We start from the raw sequence: 19415 nt of genomic DNA, 5'->3' as shown, positions 1-19415 counted from the left end.
GGCTAAGGATTGGGATTGCTGGGAATGTGATGGGGGAGCCTGGTTTCATTGGAAATTGGAATTAGAATTCCTTGGAAGTGGTGGCTGGTGGCTTTTAGAGGGGCAGGGGACAGGGCTGTGCCTGGCCCGTGTGTGGGTGCTTGGGAGAAGCAGGAAAAACCCTTTTTCCTGGTTCTGGGCTGACTCTTCCAGCAGGAATCGAGTTTAAAATTGGGCCCAGGGCTCAGGGGCCCTTTTGTCTTTGATGTTCAAGCTGAGCCCCATTTTTGTGCTTGAATTCCCCTCCCTGAGCTGTGAGCTGTGTGTGAAACACACCCGGCTCCAGCCAGGTTTTCAGGGAGATGCGGATTCAGGAGCAGCTGGGATTCATGGAGGGAGTTCTGATCCAGCATTTCCCTCTGTTCCCCTCCCAAATCCTCATTTTCCAGGTGAGCTGGGAAGGCTGAGCTGCTGTTTAATGTCAATTCCGTTTCTTTTCTCCTCAAACTCCCACCTCCAACGTCATCCGGAATTCCCACTCCTCATCCTCTCACACCTGTGGCTGCACTCATCCCCTGAGCACTCCAGGGCCATTCCCAGGAGGAAAAATCCGTGGAATTCACCATGGCCACGGCAGGATGGGGTTGCTATGGATACCGTCACCATGGAGCTGTTGCCATGGTGACACTGCCATGGTCGTGAGGATGCAAAGGGCACTGATCCTTGGGGAGGGAGGGAGGAAGGAAAAGGAGAGAAGGAGAGAAAGGAAGGAAAGGGAATTGTGGATACCAGAGGGCTCAGGAGCTCTCCGATTGATGTTTAGGGAGGTTCATAAACGATTCAAAACTATCTAAAAACCTAAAGAGCGACCTAAAAATCCCAGGAGTGGCTTTCACCTCGTTTTACCTCTGAAAACAGTGTCTGGCAGAAGACAGATATGGAGGTGGAGCTTAAAATCCCCCAAATTAATCCACTTTTCCTTAAAGGAGCGCTTTTATTTGAATTTCTGGAGAAAGTTGGGGCAGTTGGCAGCTGTCAGAGCCCCTGTCAGGCTGTTGATGGTTCTGGGAGGAGTTGGATGAGAAATGCTTTGGTTTTGTGCCAAAGCCCCCTTTTTATTTCAGGCAGAGCTCATCTCACTGAGGCAGACGTTGGTTTCAAATAGAAATCAGCCAGAATTAATACTGATACTAATACTGATACTAATACTGATACTAATACTAATACTAATAATTGCATACCCACTTCAGAGCATTTCGCTACTGCTGTTTATGAGACCCTCCAGTGAGAGGGGGAAGAATTAATTATTCTCAGTCTTTATGGTGGTAGAGGTCCTGTGCATGCTGTGGCCACCAGGAACAGGATTCAGGAATTCCTGTCTCCTATCCTGACCTCTGGAAATCCCATGGAAATCTCTCTGGCCCATGGAATTAACCAAGGCAGATCTGGAGCATCCTTGCAGTGCCACATCTTGTAGCAGCCTGATTTGGGTTCAGCAGAGCTCCAGCTGCTCCAGGGCGGGATAAAGAACATTTTCTGGGATCTGAGCATTCCAGAAGCTCCCTTCCAACCTCATCAGGCTCACTCAGCCTTTCCCTGGCTGTGCAAGATGTTTCTGGGGGGGGAGCTGTCACTGCAAGGCAGGGATTTGCAGTTTCCCTGGATCTCAGTCATTCCTGCTGCTGCTCCCCCAGTGGGGTTTGTTTCCTCTGAATTCCTGCTGGAAGGAGTTTTTAGGAATTCCTCAGTAGGTGCCAGAGCTCTGCTCACCCAGTGGGGTTTATTCCCTCTGAATTCCTGCTGGAAGGGGTTTTTAGGAATTCCTCACTCAGGTGTTGGCAGCACAAGGTGCCAAAGCTCTGCTTTGACTGTGGCACTCCTGATTCATGATCCATCCAAAGGGGGAGAGATTTGGATGCTGGGAACAGCTGGGAACAACTGGAACAGCTCCGGGGAGCTCCAGGTTCCCTCCTTTCCAGCTGGGAGAGGCTTTTATGGGAACACAGGAGATTTTAGGGTGGGAATTGGCTCCCACATGGGAGAGCCACAAATCAGCTGGAGCTGGCAGTGGTGCAGGAAGAGGGAGGGAAGCTCTCCGGAAGCATTCCTGCTCCTGCAGCAGGGATTTCTTCCCATTGACTGCCCTGGGAGCTGGCTGGGATCCCACTGGGATGAGCTCACTCTGAGCTGCGAGGAGCTGGAGCTGCTCTGGGGGGAACTTCGGCAAGGAAGGATCTTGGAGATGCTTTTTAGATGGTGACTGAGAGAGGTTTTATGTATAACTTTTTGCCTAATTTTCTATATAATTTTCTGTCCAATTTTCTGTCTAAACACTCATTTGAGAGACCAAACAAGCCCTCCCCACACACATTTCACCCTGCAGAAAACCTCTTTATTTTCCTGACCATAAAACCCCTCAGTCTATCTGTTATTGTGCCTGAATTTCCCTGACAGAAAAGGGAGGAAAACCAACTGCACTTCCCAAGGAAAATGAAGGCCGTGGTTAATTAAGGTAGCTTTGCCAGCTGGGAGGATGAGTGGCCGCTTTTAGAACACTTAATAGTGGGAATTACAGTTTTTATGCTTTTGTTTCCCATCTCCTGGTGGTTGCCAGAGGTAACTGAGCAATTTCAGGTCACGTTTATTGCTTTTTAATCCCCATTTTGGGGTTGGGTTTCTGCCTGTGTTGGTGTCAAGGAACAAAGAAATGCCAAGCAAAGCACGGCCGCTATTCCAGCCTGGAGGAAAAGCAGGAAAATGCAGCCAGGCCTCTCTGGGAATGTCTGCTGATCACTTCATGCCTCAGCTGTGGTAAAAGGAGATTATTTCATGCTGAATTTATCCATGGAATCCATGGCTGTGCTCACTTGAGAATCCCTGGCTCCTGCCAGAGGTGGATTCCTCATGGAATGCTCACAGTCTCCGTGGGAAGGGATTTGATCAATTTAGGGATCTAAATGGGATCAATTTAGGGGTCCCAGCTCTGTTAGATCTAATCATTGCTCCAGCCACCACCCAGCTTTTTTAAAGCTGTTACAGGAGCCAGAGGTGGTGAAAATCCAACTAAAAAGAGAATTTGTGGCTGTCCTATCCCAGCTCCTCGCTCGGGGGAACATTTTCCCTTTGGTTTTGTCCATTCTCCTCTCCAAGCACAGCCTAGAAAATTCAATTCTGGCCTCCCACACAGCCCCAGCCTCAGCCTGTGCTGCCACCAGCTCGATCTCTGCAGCAGTTTTCCAGGGATCCTTCCCCTGGATCCCTTTGGGATGCAGCTGATTGGGATCCTGGCTGGAGCTGGGAGCAAGTCAGAGGAGGCAAATTCCATTCTTAGAGCTCAATTTTCTCATCCCCGTGGAATAGAAAAATGTTTCCAGTGAGATTTTGGCCACATTTGATGGATTTTTGCTGTTTCTGAGCGGTTTCTCTAAAACACAAAGCAGAATGCACAAAACAGAGCCCTCTGGGCTGCGGGGAATCGCTGCTGCTTTCTCCCTGGCAGAGGAGAGAGCCTCATCTCTTCAGTGGGAAGGGCTTTGGATGAGGCCAGGGATTGTTTTCCCTCCCCTCCTGCCGGAAAAAGGCCTGGCAGAGCTTCAGCAGGAAGAGCAGAACATCAGGAAACGCGCAGGGCACGGAGCCAGGCTGTGGCTCCAGCTGCTCCGGGCTGCCCAGCCATCAGCCCATCACTTGATTCCATTTCTGTTGCAGTAAAAAGATCCCATTCTTGGCCGAGCTGGATTCCTGCAGCTGGGAGAGGCTGTGCTGAGCATCCTGGAGTACTCCTGGGATTTGCTCAGGGGGCACAAACGCTGTGGGATGGGATGGGAATGGGAATGGGTGGGAAGCAGATGTGGATTCCCATTCCCAGATTCCTCCGGGGATGGAGCAGCTCGGCAGTGCTGAGGTGGCATTTCCTCATCCCTGAGGAGTCATTCCAGGTCCTCAGGCTGCTTGTGTAACTCACAAGGCTCTGCCTTTCATCCCTGACACGCCGGGGGAGCAGTGGGAGGATGTAAATTTGGCAATGGAGCTGGCAGAGCCTTCAGCTTGTGAGCAGTGGCACTGGAATTGGTATTCCTCAAGGAAATACCAAAAAATTCCTTTTTCCTCCAGGAAAACAGGATCAGTGGCCTCTGGAATTGCATCAGCAAGCAGGAAAAGGATAATTTAAACCCCAAAACCCAGGGATGGACTTGGATGTGGTGAAGGATGGGAAATCAGGTGTTAATCAGGAGATGCAGAAAGAAAAATCCCTGAGCAGCAGGAGCGGCTGTGTGGGAGGAGTTGGGATTGAATATTGGAATCCCTTTGCTTTTCACTTCCAGCTTATTCCAAATGGAAGCGTGGCTGTGCTGCCCCAGCCTCACCTCAGGCTCAGAGTTCCTCTCCCCAGGAATTTCCTTGGGATATAAAAATACCTGAAAAGGATGGATAAATGTTCCCCTCTGCTTCCTAGGACTCCATTCCAGCCAAGTAAATCTCTGGCATCTCTGCCTTTGGATTCAAACCTTTTCCATCAAGCCCATACCCCAAATAAAAAGCTCAAATTTCTTGCCCTCTTAGCCACAGCCCCTGGTGTTCCCCCCTCAGCAGATCCCAGCCCCAGAAACGTCTCCCTCCTCCACAGAGTCCAGATTTATCCATGGGCTGGGATAAAAATGGGGAGTAAATTATAGATGCTCTCTCCATCTCCTGGCAGGAAATCTGCTGCCAGCCTGACTTTCAGATTGCAGATTCCACAATGGCTGCTCCTGCTTCCCTGGAAAGAAAAGCATTCCCGGAAAAACCAGCTCTTCCCTCTTTCCAAGCTGCTTTTTGTGTCCAGCTATCAGCAGCACGAGGAAACCGAGTGGAAAAATTGAATCTGGCAGCGGGAGAGCGACGCATGAAGGCACACGAGTCCCAAACCCGGGGAACAAAAATAGCTGAGAGAGGGGAAAAAGCCTGAAAAGAGCCTTTTTAATGATTCCTTTTCTTTCCAAAAGCTTTGCCCCGGGCACAGCCACGCTGCTGTTTGTCTGGGGCAGCCACGTGGGAGGCAGCAGAGCAGGAGCTCCACGTTATTCCATGGAAAAGCTCCTTGTTTTTTTTTTTAATTTTTGTTTTTTGGCTGTGTTTTTCAAGGGCTGGTGGTGGCAGATTGATGGTAGCCAGAGCCCTGGGCATTGGGCTCCAGCCTGGATTTCATTTTCCAGGGAGTTGGAGGGAGTTTAGGATTCTGCTGGGATTCTGGAGGATGCTGGAGGAATAAGAATGGACAACCCAGCAGTTTTTCACTGGAGAATATTCCTGGGATGAAGACACCCAGAGCCTCAGAGTTAGCACAGATCCAGATGGTTTGTGCAGGAATTCTGCTGTTCCCCTTGGATTGGGGGTGTCCTTTTCCTGAGAGCAGGACCAGCTCCTGTCCCTCCAAATCCTGTCCCTGCAGCTGGCACAAGCTCAGGGCTGGGTTTTTTCAAACCTTGGGTGGAATATAACAGGAACCAACCTTTTAAATCCTGATCCCACAGGCCTAAGAAGCTCCCTGAATAAAATTTGGATTTCAAATCCTTGGTGCCAGGGGGTGGTGGGAGGCCTGACCACATTCCCAGGTGTGTGGTTAAAGCAATCAGCAGCCGAGCGCTCTGCTGGGAGCGCTCTCAGCTTTGCACGGCTCTCTGCTGGACTCTGGCTTCCCAAAAATCCTTCCAGAGCCACATTCCTGACTCTGGGAATGCCTCCTGCAGGTGGCTGATGTCATGCTGATGTTTCCCTTGGAGAGGGAGGCCTGCTGACCTTTGCAGCTGGGCTCTGGCAGCCCCTCGCTGTCACATCTGCCCGGTGACGTGGAAAGGAAGCAAATCCCAGAATCCTGGAGTGGATTTCTCCCTATCCAAGCAAAGCCCCACGTGTGTGGAGGAGCCTTTTAGTGTTCAGAGGCCAAAGGGCTGCTCTGTTTCTGTTTGAGTGGTGGTTCCTGAGGTTTAAAGGTGATAATTCAGCAATTCAAGCGCAGCTACAGCCTGGAAATGGGGTTTGGTGGTGCTGGAGCAAGGAATTTGTGTCTGATTGGAATGCATGGAGCAATGGTTATCCCTGTGTGCTGTTAATTAACAGAACGAAGCCGCTAAATGAATTTGCTGTGGGTGTCTTCCCAGCCCACCTGAATTTCTCCATGGTGGAATCATCTCCATCTCTTTCCCCAGTCCTGGAATTCATTCCTGAGCCATTCAGCCGCGAAGTTTTGGAGCAGCAGGAAACATCCAAGTGGGAATAACGAGTCCCTCCTCCTGTCCCTACAGCCCTCAGCCCCTCTGATCCTTGCTCACCCCTCCCTGGCCTCTTCCCCAGTCATCACGAGCCATCAATTAACCCTTCCTTGCTGCTAATTAATGACTCCTCCTTGCTGTTCTGTTGTAGGGCAACCATCGATGAGGTGGAAACAGATGTGGTGGAGATCGAGGCCAAGCTTGACAAGGTGAGGGCAGTTTGTGGCCTGAGGGGGACTGGGGGAGCCCCTGCTCAGGAATTGGGTCCCTCCAAGTGTTCCCTAAAACTCTGAGCCCATTTCCAGCTGCTAAACTGATGTTTAGGCTTGTCTGCAGGCCTGGGGCTTGGTAGGGCTGCTCTCAGCTGGGACAGGAGCCCCAGGCAGACTCTGCTGGTGAATATTGACCTTCTCCCCCTCTAGGGTCCCAGGGGGGGTCCCACTGCCTCAGGGACTTCTCCCAGTGCTGGCTGTCCCCTCTCCACTGCCCTTGGTGACACTGGGTGGGCTGGGAGGTGTTTGGTGTCCTCCCAGGGACCCAAGGGCCATGTCCCATGCTGGATGTGCCCAGTGTTCAGCCAGGCCCTGCAGTGGGACCCTGGAAAGGCCCTCTCAGGGACCACTTTGGCCATTTTGCATTAGGCTGCTGATTCTTAAGACCCAGTTTTTAGTCCAGGTCTAAGCTTGTGATGGAAATTGGCTTTTCCACCCCCACTCCTCCTGTCTGAGAGGTTGTTTTTTTACTAAATAAAAATAGAAAGAGATGAATAAGAGGAGTCAGAAGAGCTGCTGGCTTTTTATCTGTGAGATTCCCCCCAGGCAGGCGGGGATGAAATCCCGAGTCTGAGGGAGAAGGGAGCTGGGTGGGAGCCACAAGCCCTGGGCAAGGCTGTGTCCTACAAAAGCCATTTCCCCATAAGCTGCTGGGAGTGCTTTGTCTGCACTGGTGGCACTGGGGGGGCTGCAGAGGGATTTGAGCTCTCTAAATTTAGAGAGCAGGGGGTGAAAACTGCTCCAATTGTGGCCCAGTGCCCTGCAGGGAGGGGATTTGGAGTGCCAGGAGCAATCCTGGAGCTGCAAGTGCAGGAGTCACTGGCAGCCCCAGCTGGAATTTGCAGCTGGAGAACCACTGGGAATTTGTCCCAATTCAATTCCGATTCATTCCTCTGAGGGTAGCTTTGGACCAGACTCAATCATTCCCATTCCTAATAGATCAGCCTGGGATGGCCCAGCTCCTCTCCTGTGGGAGATCCCCACCTTTTCCAAGTGGGAATGTTGTTCCCAAAGAGCTGCCAGGACTGGCCTGCCAAAGCCTGACTTTACTCTGCCTTTTCCTGTGCCCTGAACATTGGATTTATGAATTATTATCTTTTATCACCTGTTCAGCTGGAGGGAAAACAGTGGCAATGATTCAGCCAAAGATTTCCCACATTTTATCCCATTTCCACTGCTCCCTTGGGGTTGGGGTTTGGGACTGGGGTCCTGAGCTGCTGGGGACACAGCCTTGGCCACGGGGCTTTGTTTGCAGAGGTGCTCTGGAAGCTGCCACGTTGCAGGAGAGGCTGGAATTCCTTTCCAGAGACTCCATCCAAACCCCGAGTGCAGTCTGGGCTCCAGATGTGACAGGAACTGCAGCTGTTTGCTTTTCTTCCCAGGGTTTGGAGGGGATCTTGGAATTGTAGGGGCAGGGGAGGGTGTGAGCAAGGGCTGGAAGTGCAGATGGGCCACGTGTGACCCCAGATATTTTTATTTATGCACGCAGATCTCCTCTGCTCCTCTCCTCTCTCCTTTTTACAGACCTCGTTCTGCAGTGCAGACAGAGCAGACCCCAAAACAGACCCCAAAGCCTCGGGGCTGCAGGAACAGAACAAATCCCAAACCCCAAAACAGACCCCAAAGCTTTGGGGCTGCAGGATCAGAACAAACCCCAAACCCCAAAACAGACCCCAAAGCTTTGGGGCTGCAGGATCAGAACAAACCCCAAACCAGCACCTGGGGCTTTGGCATCCAACCAAAGTGAAAAACTCCTCGTTCCCAGCCTGTAGGTGAGGCTGGTTTGCAGGAAAAAAAGACATTTTTCATTAGGAAAATGAATATCCCTAAAAAGCTGCTGGGTTTTGAGGATGTAAAATATAACTTTTCATTATCAGCAGCGAGTTTTCCACTTCATTCAGGAGCCCAGGACAAGGGTGAGGTAAAACAAAACAAAACAAACTAACGCCAAAAGTATTTTCCCAGTGGGCAGCCCTCGCTGTTGCAAATATCCTTTGTTTTATGGGCTTATCTTTAAGTTGTTTTATGTTTAAGTTGTCTGAAAGGAGAGAGGCCAATGGTCAGGAATTCCAAGCCAAAGCTTCACTCCCAATTTGCTCTGGAAGTCTGGGAATGTTCCCTGCAGCTGTTAAATTATCCAGAATTAATAAAGGCTGTCTGGGAGATGCAGCAAATTCCAGAGGGGGAATCCACCTCATTTTTCCAGGTTATTTCCCAGGTGACATCCCTATAGAAAGGCCCTTCCCAGGTCCAGCAGAAAGGCTGCCCTGAGTGCCAGAGGTGGAATTCCCAGGAAAGATTCCTGGAGCTGCAGGAGTGTGGGGAATATTTCATTTCTGTGCAGCGCTGATGGTTTCAGCTGGGAGGGAGCACAGCCTGGCACTGACTGCTCACAGCCCAAGGGGAAAGGAAAATGGGATAGAAAAGCAGAATTCTGGCTTCCTGTCACTCAAAAGCAGGAGCAGCCCCCACCAGTCCCCACCAGTCCACACCAGTACACACCAGTACACACCAGAGCAGTCAGCTGGGCTCTGATTGATGATCCCAAAGAGATTTTAGGCAGTTTTTCTACTTTCTCTGAGCTCCAAGGAGCCAATCCTGGCTCCTCCTTGGCCCATCTGTGTGATCAGGTTCCCTCCACGATGGAGCAAGCAGGAGAAACCCCCTGGAAAAAACAGGATTCTGGATTCACCTGCCCTCAGGGGAGAGCCTGGGACTGCTGTCCCTGAGTGACGAGGGAATGTCACAGCAGCCAGTTCCCTGGGGCTGGGATTGGCATCCCTGGCCTGCCCCGGGGTGGGGTTGGAATCCCTGGGATGGGGTTGGCATCCCTGTCCTGCCCTGGGGCCAGATTGGCATCCCTGGGCTGGGATTTGCATCCCTGGGCTGCGATTTGCATCCCTGGGCTGCGATTGGCATCCCTGTCCAGTGCTGATCCTGTCCCCATGTCCCTGTCCCCCTGTCCCTGTGTCCCTGTCCCCATGTCCCTGTCCCCATGTCCCTGTCCCCATGTCCCTGTCCCCATGTCCCTGTCCCTGTTGGTGCAGCTGGTGAAGCTCTGCAGTGGCATGATCGAGGCTGGCAAGGTTTACATCACCACCACCAAGCACTTTGTCAGCGGCGTGCGGGACCTGTCGCAGCAGTGCAAGAAGGATGAGATGATCTCGGTGAGCTTGGGCTGGGCTGGGGGCTCGGGGAGGGCTGGGGGCTGCTCAGATCCCTGCTGATCCTGGCTCTGATCCCAGCTCAGATCCCTGCTCAGATCCCTGCTGATCCTGGCTCTGATCCCTGCTCAGATCCCAGCTCTGATCCCAGCTCAGATCCCTGCTGATCCCAGCTCAGATCCCTGCTCAGATCCCTGCTCAGATCCCTGCTCAGATCCTTGCTCAGATCCCTGCTCAGATCCCTGCTCAGATCCCTGCTCAGATCCTTGCTCAGATCCCTGCTGCTTGGAATGGATCACAAATCCAAGCCCCTCATGCTGCTTAAGTAGCCACTCAGAACAGGATTCTGAGTGTGGGGGATGCAGTGGCTGACACCAGGCTGGAAACTCAGTGAGATCCCCTGAGAATGAGATCTGAGTGTGGGGGATGCAGTGGCTGACACCAGGCTGGAAGCTCACAGTGAGATCCCCTCAGAATGAAATCTGAGTGTGGGGGATGCAGTGGCTGACACCAGGCTGGAAGCTCACAGTGAGATCCCCTCAGAATGAGATCTGAGTGTGGGGGATGCAGTGGCTGACACCAGGCTGGAAGCTCACAGTGAGATCCCCTCAGAATGAGATCTGTGTGGGGGATGCAGTGGCTGACACCAGGCTGGAAGCTCACAGTGAGATCCCCTCAGAATGAGATCTGTGTGGGGGATGCAGTGGCTGACACCAGGCTGGAAGCTCACAGTGAGATCCGTGACTTGCAGGCAGATGCAGACTCTGAGGAAGGGCCGGTGCTGCCGAGGCTGTTGCAATCTAGGTCAGTGAGCAGCAGGGATTTGGGAGGTGCCCACGCAGGCACACGTGGAGCTCAGCTCTGGACTGGCAAGGAAAGGCTCAGATGGCTCAGAAACCTCCCTGGCAAGCAGCACTGACTGCTCAGAGCCTTCCTGAGCCTCTCCCTCAGCCCTGGCAATGAGGGGCGGCTGCTTCTCTTCCTTGCCACTTCTCTTCACCTTTTTATTTTACTTTTTTATTGTTTTTGCAGGAGTGCCTGGATAAATTTGGGGACAGCCTGCAGGAAATGATCAATTACCACATGGTAAGGAGCTTTCTCCTGGGTGCTGGTGGCATTGCTGATGTCCCCTGTGTTTGCCACAAAGAAGGGTCCTGGAAGGGTGAGAAAATCATCAAGAGGACAATTCACCCAAGTGCTGCACTCCAGAATTTTTTTCTTCTTCCCTTTGGGCAGCAGAGGCAGGACACCCAGGGCCCCGAGGAGGATTTTGGCTGTTCACAAACCATGTTGGGGCAGATTTGGGACAGATTCTGGAGCCTGGCTTCCAGATCCATGGCATGGGGCCAGGGGTGAGGGAGCGGAGGGTCAGACTGGGAGTGCAGCGCTGCCCGGGGGATGCTCTATGCTGGAGGAGTTGAACAGCCAGGACTCGTTAATCCTGCCCCGAGATCAAAGCAGGCAAATTCCCACACGCCAGAGCCCCGGGAGTTCAAATCTGCCCTTTCCACAAGGCAAAGCTCCCAGCAAGAGGCAGGTGCCGGGCTCAGAGGAGCACTGGGGTCTGGCTGCCCTGGGCTGCAGCAGGAGCCTGGCGCTGCAGGAGCTCTGCCAGAGCGCTCTGGGCTCCGAGAGCAGCCACCCTCCACAGCTGGAGCTGCTGCCAGCCCCTGCCCCTGCTTCACCAGGCACCTGGAAAGGCTTTTCCCAGGGAAAAAAAGCGTCGGGGAAAGGTTCTGTGTGTGCTGCTCTGCCAGGCCTGTGGGGCTTTGGGAGGAGGAGAAATGGAGTGAAGAAATCGTGGCAGCGGCAGAGGGAAGGTTGTTTTTTGTGGCAAAGCAGAGAAAATCCTGATTTTCTTCCATGAATTCTTCCTGCTGAGCAGCACCTGAAGCCCTGAGAAGCTCCCCCTTCATCCCAGGGATCCCGTCCCAGCTTCCAGCCTGGAACCTCTGGATGCAGAGTTCTGCGAGTGTAGCTTCCTCTGAAATGGGAATTTTTCCCCTCGGGAGGAGGATCCTTCCCAGAGCTGGGAATTCCCAGCTGATGTGGGACCTTCCCCTGTCCCCCCTCACTCCCTGGGCTTCTCCAGGGCACCATTTCCCTGCCACCAGCACATTCCCAGGGGAAGAATTCCCGAATCCTGCCTCCCTCAGCTTTGGGAGAGCACAGCAGAGTGAATCCCTGTCCAGGAAATGGCTTTGGAATGACTTCAGCTGCATCCCCAGCCCTTCCCAGGGGTTCAGTGAGTTCTTTTTGGTGCCTTCTGCTGTCTCTGAGGGTGTGAGTGTGTCTTGGCTCCTCCAAGGATCACAGCTAATGGAATGGATGTAAGAGCTTCACTCCAGGAATGTTTCCAGGACAGTTTGTACAACTGAAACCAGTTAAAAAGAAAGGGAAAATATTCCCCCGTCACAAAAAAACCCAAAAAAATCAGTTGGTCTATGATTTTATTGCCAGAGCACAGGGCCTGCTCCAGACTCAGCAAAATCCAAGCTCAAAGCCGCTGGAATGCAAAAAGCTCTGGAGAATTCCCACTTTTTTCCCCTCCTTTTAGTGCACAGAGAGGAACAAACATCAAAGCCACCTGAGAGAAGCTGGAGTTGCTGCCCCGGCCTTTTCTGCCTCATTTCAGCCACATTTCCTCTCTCCCTCTGGGACTTCTCCCAGCAGCTTTGGCATTCCTGCCTCCCGGAGGGATCCAGCAGCTGGGTGTGGATCCAGAACCAAGACAGCCCCACATTCCCAGAGAACTCCCGAGTGCTCGGCAAGGGGAGATCCAAGATTTCCTGAGCTGCCCTCTGGAAGGGGCCGGGATCTCAGGGCCCCTGGCTGCCTTGGGAATGGTTTCAGAGGGAATTCCATCCCTCGGGTGGGCGAGGAGGATGCAGGAGGAGGCCCAGGAAGGGATTTTTCCAGTGTGACTGGAGCAAGGAATTGGGAATGGCGCTGCCCCGGAGCCCCTGGGGATGGATCAGTTCCCACCGAGCTGATCCAGGGAAAACATGGGAGCATCCCGGGATGCTGGGTTCAGCAAGGGAAGGAATTTCCTGCTGAGGCAGTGCTGACCTCTGCAGGTGGAGCTCCTGATTCCAGGCAGACGCCAGGCAATAAATACAAATATAAATAAATAGAAATAGAAATGAAAATATAAGTAAATAGAAATAGAAGTAAATATAAATATTAAATTTAATAATCTACTTAAGATTTTATATTTTATAAAATAATATTATACTTTAATTAATATTTTAATTAACTAGGTAATATCTTAATATTAATGGTTTATATTTATATTTAAATTTAACACATGTATATATTTCATATAAATACATATACTTATTTATATGTATTATTTATATTATATATAATAGTTATAGATATGATTTATATTTATTATATATGTTTTGGGTATTATTATATTTATTTATAATGTAATATATGTATATATTTAATATAAATACATCTCAATTATAATTATAGACAAAAAAATATAGATATATATACAGATATAAATATATGTAAAGGAAGGAGCTTGGAACAATTTAGTTTGCAAAAGAGAGAAATTTCAGGGATTTGTAAGACCCCAGCCCCTGTTCCGTGCTCTGGAGTCCTCAGGAGTTCCCAGCATGGTTTGGGCTCTTCCTTCCCTGGATGCAGCATCGGGGCTCCAGTGCCCTCCTCCGGCAAAACCGGGAATTCAGGATGGGATTGACACCAGCAAACCAGGAATTCAGGATGAGACTGCAAAACCGAATTCCAGATGGGATTGACATCGCCAAACCTGGAATTCAGGATGGGATTGACACTGCCAAACCAGGAATTCGGGATGGGATTGACATTGCCAAACCAGGAATTCGGGATGGGATTGACATTGCCAAAGTGGGAATTCGGGATGGGATTGACACCGCCAAACCGGGAATTCCAGATGGGATTGACACCGCCAAAGTGGGAATTCGGGATGAGACTGAACCTGCAATACCGGGAATTCCAGATGGGATTGACATCGCCAAAGCGGGAATTCCAGATGGGATTGATGTTGCCAAACCAGGAATTCCAGATGGGATTGACACCGGCAAACTGGGAATTCAGAATAAGACTGACCATGCAAAATCGGGAATTCCAGATGGTATTGACACCGGCAAACTGGGACTTCCAGATGGGATTGACATCGCCAAACCGGGAATTCAGGATGGGATTGATACCGCCAAACCGGGAATTCCAGATGGGATTGACCCTGCAAATCTGGGGAAACTGGGAATTCAGTATTGACCCCTCTCAGCAGGAATGTGAATGGAACTGCTCCTGGATGAGGAGTTCAGCAGGAATTCTGCACCTGGGAATGCTGCAGCTGTGGGGAAAAGTTGGTATTTATTGTGTCAGGCACTGAGTAATGAACACCACGGAGCCCAGGAGCTGAGTCCCTCACTCTGAAGGTCTTCAAGAGTGCTCATGAATGTTCTGACTCCTCAGCATTTCCATGCTGAAAAATAATTGATATTTTCCCTTTTTTTTTAAATTATTGATATTTTGTCCCCTCTTCTCTCTTCCAGATCCTGTTTGACCAGGCCCAGAGGTCGGTCCGGCAGCAGCTGCACAATTTTGTCAAAGAGTGAGTGTTTGGTGTTTGTCTTTTCCCTTTGATTTTCAGTGTCCTGAGCTTCCCATTCCACGTGTTCTGGGTGTGCTGGGAGCAGAACCAGAACCTCCCTGCAGGGCTGATCCTGCAGGACACATCCCAAAATGCATCTGCAGGGCTGATCCTGCAGGGTAAACCCATCCCAAAATGCATCTGCAGGGCTGATCCTGCAAGGTAAACTCATCCCAAAATGCATCTGCAGGGCTGATCCTGCAGGACAAATCCCAAAATGCATCTGCAGGGCTGATCTTGCAGGGTAAACCCATCCCAAAATGCATCTGCAGGGCTGATCCTGCAGGACACATCCCAAAGTTCAGATCCCTGCAGGGCTGATCCTCCAGGCCAGAGACATCCCAAAGTTCAGATCCCAATAATAATAGTAATAAAACAAAACCAAAAATAATAAAACCAAACAAAAATCAAAAATATCTTTCCCTACGAACTCTCTAAGGAAAGACTTGATTTAAGCTGGAGTTTTTCCTGCTGGACACGCTGGGCTGTGCTGGGATCCCCCTCTTGGCCTGGTCACAGCCCCACTGGCCCACCTCCACTCTTTTGTCTCACCTTCCTAACCCTGATTTCTCCCCATTTCTCCCCATTTCTCCCCATTTCTTGTGCCCAGGGACATGAGGAAGTTCAAGGAGACCAAGAAGACACAGGGGCTTTGAGGGCAGTGTGTAAAAATAATAAAATTAAACCAAAAATAATTAAAATAAAACAAAAAATAAAATAATATTAAGAGCAGTAATAAGAGTAGTAATAAGAGTAGTAATAAGAGTAGTAATAAGAGTAATAGTAATAGTAGTAATAATAATAGTAATACTACTACTACTACTACTACTAATAATAATAATAATAGTGCCTTTCCCTACTAACTCTGTAAAGAAAGACTTGACTGAAGCTGGAATGGACACGCTGGGATCCCGCTGGCACCTGGAGCAGGATCTTGGCCTGGCCACAGCCCCACTGGCCCCTCTCCACTCTTGTTTCCCACCTTCCTAACGCAGATTTGTGTCCCTTTCTCCCCGTTTGTGGTGCCCAGTGACGTGAGGAAGTTCAAGGAGACCAAGAAGCAGTTTGACAAGGTGCGGGAGGACATGGAGATCTCGCTGGTGAAGAACGCGCAGGCGCCGCGGCACAAGCCCCACGAGGTGGAGGAGGCCACGGGCACGCTGACCATCACCAGGAAATGCTTCCGCCACCTGGCCCTGGACTATGTGCTGCAGGTGGGAGAACGGGGATGCCTTCTGTCCCTAAAAAACACAGAGGCACGGAATGTTCGGATCCCAGCCAGGGATCAGCCTGCAGACAAGGGAAACATGAATACTTTGCATTTAATAATAAACTATTATGTAAAATAATATATTATGTTATTAAATTATTATATTAAATTATAATATAATATAATATAATATAATATAATATAATATAATATAATATAATATAATATAATATAATATAATATATACTATATAATATTATATTATATTATATTATATCATATCATATACATAAATTATAATATATTATATATAATTATATATAATTATATTAAATGTATAATAATTCTATATTATATAATTATATTATATAATTATATTGTATGATATATATTATATATATAATATTATATATTATATAATAACATATAATATAATATTACATAATATATATATTATTTTCATACATTATATTAAAATATATTAAATATATTATAGATACATTATTGATATATATTAATATATCATATATAATATTTAATATATATTATGTATATATTAATATATATTAATATGTATTACATTAAATATATAAATATAACTATGTAAATATATAAATATATATTATATTATTTCTAAATATAAAATATGTTATTACATATAATGTTATTTAAATGTTTAAATATCAAATAATATGTTATTACAGTTTTAGATTAAATTCCATTCTATAAAATTATATCAATAGCATGTGATTAAATTGTTCTTCTTTATTAATTAAAATATTAAATATTTATATATTTATAAAAATTTAAATATTAATTATTATATGAAATAACATGCTATTGAATCTTTATATTAAATTATATAATATATAATTTATTATATAGGAATAATATTTTATTAAATTATTATAACAATTTATATTATATATAGATTATTATATAAAACAATATGTTATTAGATTATTAGATTAAATTATGGTATGAAATATTATTTGATATTTGAGATGATTTGATCTCAGTAAGGGAAATAAAGAAACATTTCTCCAGCAATGATTTTAACCAGTCCAGGTGAGAAAATCCACCTGTTGTGCATTTATTCCAGCTTTTATCTCCAAAACCAACCTCACAGGCAATTCCCTACTGGAATAGTTCAGGACTAATTTGTGCTGGATTTCTGGGGGTTTCCCAGTGGATTTGGGAGGTTCGTGGGCTGGATTTGCTGCTGGTGCTCAGAGTGGTGTCTCCATTTCCCCCCACAGATCAACGTGCTGCAGGCCAAGAAGAAATTTGAGATCCTGGACGCGGTAAGAGCCCTGAGTGGCTGCAGGAGAGGAGCCCTGGGTGCTCCTCAGGGAGCAAATCCAGCTTTTTTGGGGGGGATTATCAGGATGCAGGATGCTGCTTTGCCTTCTTTGTGCCCACGGCAAAGCGGGAGGAAGGAGAAGGGGATGAGTTTGGGAAAGTAAAAGAGAAAGGGTTAAACCCATTTTTTTCTGGTGGGGAAAAAGGGATGAGGGTTTTTCACTCTTTGTGCCCACAGCAAAGCAGAAGGAAGGAGAAGAGGGATAAATTGCTTTGGGAAAGTAAAAAAGAAAGGGTTAAACCCATTTGTTTCTGGTGGGGAGAAAGGGCTGAGGGCTTTTCCCTCTGGCCCTGATGCAGTTGTTGTTTCTCTCCCCAGATGTTGTCCTTCATGCACGCCCAGTTCACCTTCTTCCAGCAGGGCTACAGCCTCCTGCACGAGCTCGACCCCTACATGAAGAAACTGGCCACAGAGGTGAGGGATGGGGCTCTGTGTACCCCAGGAGGTGAGGGATGGGGCTCTGTGCACCCCAGGAGGTGAGGGACAGGGCTCTGTGCACCCCAGGAAGTGAGGGACAGGGCTCTGTGCACCCCAGGAGGTGAGGGACAGGGCTCTGTGCACCCCAGGAGGTGAGGGACAGGGCTCTGTGCACCCCAGGAAGTGAGGGACAGGGCTCTGTGCACCCCAGGAGGTGAGGGATGGGGCTCTGTGCACCCCAGGAGGTGAGGGACAGGGCTCTGTGCACCCCAGGAGGTGAGGGATGGGGCTTTGTGCACCCCAGGAGGTGAGGAACAGGGCTCTGTGCACCCCAGGAGGTGAGGGATGGGGCTCTGTGCACCCCAGGAGGTGAGGGATGGGGCTCTGTGCACCCCAGGAGGTGAGGGATGGGGCTCTGTGCACCCCAGGAGGTGAGGAACAGGCTTTGTGCACTCCAGGAGGTGAGGGATGGGGCTCTGTGCACCCCAGGAGGTGAGGGATGGGGCTTTGTGCACTCCAGGAGGTGAGGGATGGGGCTTTGTGCACTCCAGGAGGTGAGGGATGGGGCTTTGTGCACTCCAGGAGGTGAGGGATGGGGCTCTGTGCACCCCAGGAGGTGAGGGATGGGGCTCTGTGCACCCCAGGAGGTGAGGGATGGGGCTCTGTACACCCCAGGAGGTGAGGGATGGGGCTCTGTGCACCCCAGGAGGTGAGGGATGGGGCTCTGTGCACCCCAGGAGGTGCGGGATGGGGCTTTGTGCACCCCAGGAGGACAGGGGACTCCCCCTTTCCCTGGCAGCTGCTCCTCTGGCCACCAGGGAATGCCTGCAGCTTCATCCTGGGCTGCTGCATCACATCAAATGTGGCCTTTTGCCTCCTTTTTGCCTCTTTTTGCCTCCTTTTCACATCTTTTTTTGCCCTTTCCTTACCTTCTTTTTTTCCTCCTTTTTACCTCCTATTTTCCTCCTTTTCCCCTCCTTTTCCCCTCCTTTTTTATCTCTTTCTTGCCTCCTTTCTGCCTCTTTTCCCCTCCTTTTTGCCTCTTTTCTCCTCCTTTTTCCCTCCTTTTCCCTTCCTTTTTCCCTTTTTGCTTCATTTTGGCTCCTTTTTACCTTGTTTTCCCTCCTTTCCTCCGCCTTTTCACCTCTTTTTCTGTCTTTTTTTTTGCCTCATTTCCCCTCCTTTTTGACTCATTTTTTCTTCCTTTTTTTCCCCTTTCCCCTCCTTTTCCCCCCTTTTTGGGGCTTTGGGATATTGGGATGTCTGCTGCCATCCCAGACCAGTCTCCTCAATCTCCATCCTGACTTTTCCACCCATTTTCCCTCAGCTGGACCAGCTGGTGATCGACTCTGCCGTGGAGAAGAGGGAGATGGAGCACAAGCACGCCCTGATCCAGCAGAGGGTGAGCTCTGGGTGCCTCCAATTGAGGATTTTCCTGATTTTTCTGGCTGTGGGAGGCATGGGGACACACCAGGACCCCTCAGGCTTGGGCACCTGGGTGGATTGTGCTCTCTTCTGGATTTTCCTTCCCCTTTTGCCTCCCCCTTTGCTGCTGAGGATTTGACCCCTGGAAATTCCTCTGGAAGACAGAGATGAGATTGATGAAAAGCAGCACAGAGCAGAGCTGGTTTTGGGCAAAGGGCAAATCTCTTCCCTCTCTGGCAGCTCTGAGCTGAACATCCTCACTGCAATTCAGGATTTCAATTTTCCTGCCTGGAACTGTCCTGAGCTGCTTTTCAGCCTCTCTGTGGACACATTTAATTCCCTCTGCAGCCTTGATTTAAATCAAATTTTTCAAACTGAGGCATCTCAGATTTTCCACCCTTGCTGAGGATTCCCAAGCTGAAGGTTGCAGAAACATCAAACTAATTTATTTTTCTTTTCTTCCTCTTGTCCCTGCCTTGCTGCCCTGGCCCTGCAGACCCTCCTGCAGGTGAGTACCCACCTGGATTTCCTTCCCCTGGCATTTTTATCCCTCAGGATTTCCTGCTCTGGGTATTTACTGACAGCAACACAAAGAAACTTCAGTGAAGTTGGCATTTTAAAGCCCAGCTTGAAGTGGGTTTGGTTTCACTCTCAGGGAAAGTGTTAAAATCAGATTTTTAATTCTG

At 49.2% G+C, this 19415-nt stretch overlaps 1 protein-coding gene across 1 annotated transcript in view; it reads left to right on the top strand.

The window, feature by feature from the left end:
• Positions 1-19415, top strand: part of ACAP3 (ArfGAP with coiled-coil, ankyrin repeat and PH domains 3) — a 71258-nt gene that overhangs the window by 23318 nt on the left and 28525 nt on the right. The window contains exons 2-10 of the mRNA XM_058855232.1: positions 6382-6439; positions 9550-9669; positions 10699-10752; positions 14217-14275; positions 15345-15528; positions 16784-16828; positions 17206-17301; positions 18632-18706; positions 19226-19237. Coding sequence (XP_058711215.1) covers positions 6382-6439; positions 9550-9669; positions 10699-10752; positions 14217-14275; positions 15345-15528; positions 16784-16828; positions 17206-17301; positions 18632-18706; positions 19226-19237 — 703 coding nt within the window. The remainder of the gene's footprint in view (positions 1-6381; positions 6440-9549; positions 9670-10698; positions 10753-14216; positions 14276-15344; positions 15529-16783; positions 16829-17205; positions 17302-18631; positions 18707-19225; positions 19238-19415) is intronic.

Source organism: Poecile atricapillus, chromosome 22 (genome assembly GCF_030490865.1).
Source record: "Poecile atricapillus isolate bPoeAtr1 chromosome 22, bPoeAtr1.hap1, whole genome shotgun sequence".
Taxonomy (NCBI): Eukaryota; Metazoa; Chordata; class Aves; order Passeriformes; family Paridae; genus Poecile; species Poecile atricapillus.
The sequence above is the reverse complement of the archived record's forward strand: the minus strand, read 5'-3'. Positions and strand labels throughout refer to the sequence as shown.